General features: G+C 45.0%; 1 protein-coding gene across 6 annotated transcripts in view; it reads right to left on the bottom strand.

The window, feature by feature from the left end:
* LOC116397008 (centrosomal protein of 112 kDa-like) overlaps nucleotides 1-8,071 on the bottom strand; it is a 46,478-nt gene that overhangs the window by 16,124 nt on the left and 22,283 nt on the right. For 5 of the 6 annotated variants that reach the window (XR_004213643.1, XM_031872094.1, XM_031872093.1 and 2 more), the window contains exons 4-5: nucleotides 7,851-7,913; nucleotides 3,845-3,994 (exon numbers count right to left, since the gene is read on the bottom strand). Coding sequence is in view for 5 of the 6 variants with exons in the window: in XM_031872094.1 (XP_031727954.1) it covers nucleotides 3,845-3,994; nucleotides 7,851-7,913 (213 nt within the window). In the remaining variant the exon portion in view is untranslated. The remainder of the gene's footprint in view (nucleotides 1-3,844; nucleotides 3,995-7,850; nucleotides 7,914-8,071) is intronic. The other variant, XM_031872097.1, reaches the window with a different exon arrangement.

Genomic DNA, 8,071 nt, shown 5'->3' with positions numbered 1-8,071 from the left:
CACACACACACACACACACACACACACACACACACACACACACACACAAAAACACTGGCTGTGCACACATCATGTACTAAAGTAATCCCAATAACCTCACTATTAAACTTCACATTCACCTCAGCCCTCCCCTCGTCTCATCAAAGTTAAGAAAACCCATCCACAAAGGGGAGACACATTACCAAGATACCATATGTAGGGAAACAAGATGACATCAGGAAGTGAATAATCCTCTCACCCAGACGCCTGGCAGTGTCCCAATGAGCTGCGCTGGCTTCCTCCATATTGGTTCCCATTCCCCTTACCTGATATGAATAGACTGGACAGATGAAAGCAAATACAATGCTTTCATCTCGCTTTCACCTTCCACAGTCCTCTGACACCCGGCCTGGTTCCAAACTGCCCACTCCTGCCTTGCTCATTATGAGATAATTGGTATCCTAAATATAACGACTCCATATGAGGCATCATTCACGAGTGACAAAGGGAGAAGGTGAGGGGAAACATTGGAAGGGCAATTTACGTAACCTCAGGTTCTCTTTCCTTATTATCCAAACGGGTGACACTGCAACTTCCTGTTCCTGTGTTTATGTCTAGTCCTCTGATGTCTGGTTGAATCTCACAACCCTTCAATCTATGTGCGAACCAGAAAACCACAACATTGAGCTAAAAGTGGCTAAAACCTGCAGAGCTGGGTTCAACAGTGCAAGAAGCTCTTTCACCTAAAAAAGAGCAATTTATTTCAAAGTTAATATATGTAAAATAACATCTAATTGAGCTTGAAGTTCACATCAGAGAGCAAAGCTACTTGGTGCCCAGCAGTGTGTTTGTTGGCATCACGCTAACCAGCCTGTGCACTTCACGTCTGCAACAGTTTGCAAAACACTTTGATATTTAGTCCATGTCCTATTAAATGTGAGAAGGGCAGGCGCGCGCGCACACACACACACACACACACACACACACACACACACACACACACACACACACACACACACACACACACACACCACTAAAATACTCCCCCCTAAACGTCACTTATATAAAAAGCCCAAGATAATGAGCATACTTAACTGTACTACCGTTGTTCTAAAAAAAGGGGTTTTACAAGATTCAAAGGTCTGTGCAGTTTACACCCACTTGTAAGAAGTCACAAGTACAGTAGAGCCACAGAGGGAGCTAAATTTAAGTGAGAAATGACAGAACGGGGCTTGCGATGGTGAAAAAAAAAAGGGACATCTGATCCGGTGCAGCGTGCATTCAGAACAACTGTTTTGGGATTATCCCGATTCAAATGCGCGGCTAACTTTGATGTTATTTTCTTCCCCTCCCATTGTCTGAAGCCCCTCGCTCTCTTCATAATCCGAGCCCTTTGAAGTGAGCTGCATGGAAACAATGTCAGCAGGCGACACACTCCCTCGATGACCCACTGACAGCTCTCCGCCATTTCTTTCTTTCTTCTCTCTCACCCTCTCTTTTTGTTCTCTTGTCCTTCTGTTTGCTGTCTCAATCCTCACACTTCCTCCATCCTTTTGTTGGTTCTCCCTCTCGCCTCCTTTCCTCCCCTTCATTGTGGCCTTTCTCCTCTCCCTCTTCTTTCAAAGTTCACACCAACTATTTATTCTATTTCTGTCTCTTTTTCTGCTGTTTGACCAATCTTACCTTCCTCTCCCTTATTGATCCTCTTCATCCCCTCATGTCTGGCTCTCAATAATCAACTCAACCATTAATTGGGGGTGTCGTTGGTGGGTGGGGGATCGTAATAATGAGGACACAGATAATGGAAACAGAAAGCCTTTGTCTGCTCCCGACACAGATGCCAAGGCCTGTGCCCGACACAAGTTTACGCAGCACTTAGATGCTTCTGATTTATATATTTATTTTCTTTGATAATAAGATTATAAGCATTATTCATATTATTAGACTGCAAATCAGCCGCATGTTATGATGTATAATGTTAGATAAAGCCCCAGTTGACTGGTGCAAACGTCAGATACAAGCACAACAGTTTTAACAGCTTTTGACCCTTTCGTCTGTGAAAACACCGCGATGACCGCTCATATGCTTGATCTTAAACACAGCAATAGGATCGCTCCCTGAACAGATTTCACAATCAAGGATCTAAAGGGAGGCTCACAGATCGGCCTCCTTACTACAGGAGGCAGCTGCAAACCGTAAAACAGACAAGGTTGTGTTTGGGAACGTGTCCTGATGCGGATCCCAGACACAACAACTCTGTATTTAGTGAGCCACACCCAATCAACTTCCACCGTGTCCCAGCTGGGACAAGAGGCAGAATAAAAGATCCCGTGAGTCCAAAAAGAGAAATCTGCACGGACAAGGATGAAGATCAGGGAAAAGAACGGGGGGAAAAAATGAACAAATTATTGTTTTATCGCCATTTTAAAAAAGTGTTGCGCTGTACGTAAGACAGTTACAGGACAGCAGTGTTTTGTAGCTTACTACGGTTTCTTTAACTGCCTTTAGCATGTTAAACGACTGACAGATTGTACTTGTATAGTGTCTCAATGACACATTCTTCCTCTCATACCTAAATTTGATCAACTAATATTACATGTGGAGTTGAATTAGGACAGGTTTCAAAGAATAAACACAAGAGAGAAATAAAAAAGTTGAATGCTGGGAAAAAAAACTGAGTTCAAACTGTGAAAGAGAATGTCAGCAATGATATAGAGCGGCTCTGACTGAAGAAGTGGGGTGCAGCAGACACATTTAAAAGGTTCAGACAGACAAAGAGCACACAAGCCACTTAAAGACACGCTGGAGTTTGCAGCGAGCCATAAAAATGAATACAAACTCTGGCCGTGTTTTAACAAAAGAAAAGCGACCCGCGTCTACTCCATAAAAGTCAAATCCAGACAAGGCTTTGTTGAGGATGTAGTTTATGGACCCCCCCCCCCTCTAAGTGTAAAGGTTGGCCTCTGCAGATGAACACTTCAGAGACCACTGACACAGGACAGCGAGCACATAAGACTGCTCGGAGATCAAGGAGAAAGGGAGATAAGAGGAACTGATGAAAGGGCAGACATCTTGGAGATTGACCAAAGCTATAGTGCAGATTCTGCCGCTGGTGCAGTTTTTAATCCCCTCCATTATAGTGGCGTTGGTGTATTTATATGTACAGAAGTAAAAAAAGTGTATCAAGTATTGAGAAAAATGAAGCAATAATAGATCACGTACCTAACAAACAACTCATGTAAACTCATTATTTCTACTCACTCATCCCACCTTATTGTGACCCACTTTGTGTTTCTTCCCAACTTGTAAAAAAGTCAGATAAGCATTTCTTCTTTCACAAAATTGTAAAGTATTGCTCCGATTTGTTATCGCATAGATTGTGATCAATCAGATCCTGACACACAACATGCCTTGTGATAAATCAAGTCACTAGATGCCTCACTCGTTACATTAGCGCTCCTTGCGATGTGTGCTACCGTTTGGCACCATTGCTCCTTTTGCCCTGAACGTTCGTTATTTTCTCTTGTAAGATTATTTTTGGGGGCCTTTTTTTGTCTTTATTGAACAGATAAAAGTGTAGAAGCAAGACCGGCGACATAAGAGAGGGGGGACGTGGTGGTTACGTGGCATGCACTGTAACCATACAGCTTCTGAGGCGTTATATCTCCTGAAAGTCTTCTACCCTTAGCGGTGGTCTATATTTCGGGTATAGTGCCTCTGCTGTAATGAACCGTGGCAAACTCTGATAATGCAGTAATATTGCTCTGGACTCCACACCTACTGAGAGCCATTTTGTTTCTCAGCGTAGAAGAAATGATTAAAGTGTGATGAAGTGTGATTAGTCTCCTAATTGGTCGACACCGACCTTGTTGGTCCGGTCTGCGTGTTGAGTTGTCGACCTCCTCTCCTCGTCCCAAAGAACATTGCACTCCTTCAACTGCTTCTCCGTGGCCTGCTGCAGACGAACAGCCTCCTCCTTTGAGTCACATACAGACGTCTGTAGCTCCGCAATGAGCTACAGGTGAGACAGGAATAAAAAAAATGGATGTTTGATTTGAATTCTTAAATTTGTCACAGATTGACAGGAAATAAGCAGATGGACAGCTGACCGCACAATGTTTCACCCACTGGTCAGTGCGGACATTTGGTCTTGGGACCGTTTTTCCTCTGCATAGATTCAGTCTGTGGGGACCTGGCTTGGAACCAGAGGGTTGCCAGTTCAAGTCCCTGCATGGACCAAGTAAGGAGTCTCTTTGAGCAAGGAACTGGATCCCTGACTGTTAGTGCATGTGTGTTTATATTTAACAGTGTGTGATAAACAAAAGGGAACTGGATGGCAATAACAATCACCTTGAAACACTGCTTTTTCTCAGACTCTCATGACTCGTGTCTTTTTTGAGACGAGACAGAGAGAAAGAGAGAGAGAAGAGGAAAAAACAACTTCCTTTTTTAAGGAGCGCAGCGACTTTGTGTTGGTGAACTTGCGGTGCACACCAAGATGAAAAGGAACTGCCTCGGCTTTGAAATCCTCCAGTCAAAATTAACATTCTATTTAAGCCACTGTCAGGGAAAGGCAGAGGAAAGATGAGAGAAAGTGAAAGAGAGAGGAAGGGAGAGAAAGGGAAAGGGAGGGAGAGAGAGGTGGTGGTGGTGGGGGCAGTGCTGCTGCTTGCTTTGGGCTAGACAGATAATTGTTTACCGTGTTCAAACTCTGGAGGACCAACCCTGCTGGAATCTGCACTTTGTGTGGGAGTATGGGAGTTAAGAGTGGTGCGGGTCGACCACAGAGAGATAGATAGATAGATAGATAGATAGATAGATAGATAGAGAGAAGGCTTATTTTGTCAGTGGGAAAGCCACATGAAAGTAACAAATGACACATGATTATGGGAACATCATTTCTGGGCATAATAATTATTGTACAGTATGGATTCCCTGCATTTCAGCCCCCGGCCGTGGCGGTACTCTGAACTCGTGAACTGCGCTGTCTGTCTTGTTATTCCTGTACACAAACACACCACAGCACCTTTTTTTCTGTATGATAGCCAGCCAGGCCTTTTCAAGTCTGTAATTGGTCTGGTGAGACTTGTCTTTTTCCCAAAGCCTACTGGCATCTCTGGTTGGGGCTAAAGGCAGGCTTACCTCTCCATGAACTAGAGGTAAATAAAATAATAATAAATAAAATAAAAACAATTGTAAAGTTATTTTTCCTTTTTTAAAACACACTTTTAATTGATTAATGAATAGCTGATTGATTGATAAAATCATAGTCACAGCCTTCAAACACGTATTCTCGGCCATAAACAAGGTAACATGATTGTATAGTGTGCTCACAGTGACAAGAATCCCTCCTCAACTATAGCTTTGTTGTGGTCTCCAACATCCCCTGAGGGGAATATCTGGCTCCTTAGCCGCTTCATGCTGCACTATGTTCACCAGCTGCTTTGGTCACTTTGTCTGTCTGCTGTTTGGTTTGAGGCCGGTGGCTTTTTTGACTGAAAACGACACCGATGACAGCGGCGAGAGTGAACCAAAAGAGGAAATTTGTAGACCGTAAAAACCAAAACAAGGCGCTGATGAACAGTAAAACTCCCCGTGAAGGAGGAGAGGAGGAGAGCTGTGGAGTGATGACTCTGTGGGTTCATCCCTGCGCTGGAATAAACACTGTAACAGATCCTATGTGGTTCATACATGAGGTCACATGTGAACGGTTCGTGGGACTTGACAAACCAGTGCTGGAATAAATGAGGCACATTTGCATACGGAGCGAACCTCCACCTCTTTCTTCCACCACGAGATACTTCTCATGCACTGTGCCTCCCGTGGCATATTCCCTTCCACCTCCCACCGACTCCCACGACGAGATAGTGAGGGATGAAGTAATGATCTCCCAGCAGCACCACAGCTACCACCCACTGTAGCCTGGTCATTAATTGGGGGGGAAGAGAGCACAGCCCTGTTCAGTTCACAGGTCACCCAGGAGGACCACTCACAGCTAGACGCTTAACACACAGGATTGGAGAGACACTAATCAGGAGTCTGTGTACGTACTGTACGTGTGTGTGTGTGTGAGAATGATAACATACAGAGAATAAGAGACAGAAGCAAAGCTGTAACATGCAAGAGGAAGGCATGCTTGCATGCGTGCACGTGAACATACGCCCGTACGTGGTGTGTCTCCGGTCCCTTCAGGATAATGTATGGCGCGGTATGCTTTTAATTGGGTTATTAGCCATGCAGTTGAGCTCAAGAGCGATGCCCCCTGTCAGACACCGAGGGGTTAACAACTGGGGTTAGCCTTTCAGGTTCAAAGGCCTCTTGTTTACATTTGACTGAGTTGCCCCAAGGGGTAGTCAACACCCCCCCCCCTCGTTCCACCTTTAACTTCTAAAACAAAGCCCACGACAAATCGCCTGCATTAATCACGCATATTAATGTGTTTGCACAAAAAAAAAAAAAAAAAAACACACCTTCAGCATAACCCTGTGTAGAGCAACACGCTTCAGCGAAGGTGTTGAGAGACTTCTCTTTTATGTCAGAGAGAGAGAGAGAGAGAGTGTTTGTTGAACCAGTGCCAGCTTTGTGTCCCCAAAACAGAGGATTAAATCACTTGTTGCTGCGTCTGCGGCGGCGTACCGGCACCCGCCGCTGAAGCGGGCAAACACAACTGAACTTTCGCACAGCATCCGACTTCGTTTGAAGTGGAGGCATTGTGTAACCTAATAAGCTACCGGTTTCTCACAACATCTGCTTGTCAACCCCGCTTTCAACTCTGCGCCCTTGCTGCCAGCCAACACAAAATGGGGGGAGAGGAGAAGAAAGAAAGAAAAACAACCCCCCCCCCCCCCCCAGTCTTGAATCTCCTCTTCGGGTAACGAGGTGCAATTACGGCCAAATGATTGCGATATCCTACCCTGCTACATAATCAAGAAGAAAACCCTTTTCTTTCGTAATGTAAACACTACTTAGGGTGTTTTGGATCTTTTAAACCCGGCGAGGTAAAAGCTGCCTGAACTTTCGGAGACATTTCGCTGAATGACGGAGTGTCCTGGGAAGTTATATTCCTGGTTGGAAAGAGGAGAATGACCTCAGTTTTAAAATGGGCTCAGTCTGAGGGGACGGGCGGTAATGTTAAACTTAAGGCCGTCCGTTGGAAGTGTGGCCGGACGGTGCCATGACACCAGGAAGAGATGGAGTAAAGAGGTATCAGAGGCCCGGGAGAGAGGATGGAGGGGAAGAGGATACTGGTGCAAGTGAACAGACGGGGGACAAATGTAACAATGAACAGTGGTAAACTGACAGTGGTAAATCTAATATTTACACTCCTTCTAGCTCTCTAGTGATCCCCATCACATCACATGTAGGTACTCGATTCACTGTTACACAAACGTATTGATTAGTGCAACATCTGTACCATCGAAGCATCCAACACATCAGGTATGAGACCCGACAACTTGTCCTGGCTTCATAAAATTCAGTTGGGAGCTGCAAAGGAGAGCTTTTTCACCTCTAACACGTCTGGACACATGAAAGACAGAACAGGAGCAGTAGAGACACACAGCAGAGCTTTGGATATTCTTCATGCAACACTATCTCCTGTGTTTTATGTGTAGATGTATTCATCCGAGCTCGGCACAAACCTCATGCCGGATATGGGACGTGTGTGCAATTGTGCATATCTGCTGAAGGGTAAAGGGCACAGGGTGGCTTGCCGTGTGTTCAATAGCGCTTGTGTGTGTGTGTGTGTGTGTGTTTACGTATGTGCTTCCTCACCTCTCCCATCAGTGCATTTGTCCAATCTTTCAAGCAGTTCAGTGGAAAAAAAAGAGGAATATAAAATGAAAGAGGGGTAGAAGAGAACTGATGATTACCTGGGCAGACTTGGCGAGCTTCTGACTGTACTCTTTCTCAATCTGCTTCAACCTGCTGCTGGTCTGCAACAAGAAGGGAGAGGGGGAGCGTGAGAAGGAGATATGCAGACAGACCGATAGAGACACACAAAGAGAGAGAGAGAGAGAGTTGTGAAATTGAATCTTCTGTTAGGACTCTCTCTCTCTCTCTCTCTCTCTCTCTCTCTCTCTCTCTCTCTCTC

Source organism: Anarrhichthys ocellatus, unplaced genomic scaffold (genome assembly GCF_004355925.1).
Source record: "Anarrhichthys ocellatus isolate YVR2014 unplaced genomic scaffold, GSC_Weel_1.0 scaffold62, whole genome shotgun sequence".
Classification (NCBI taxonomy): Eukaryota; Metazoa; Chordata; class Actinopteri; order Perciformes; family Anarhichadidae; genus Anarrhichthys; species Anarrhichthys ocellatus.
This window is presented reverse-complemented; position numbering and strand designations above follow the sequence as displayed.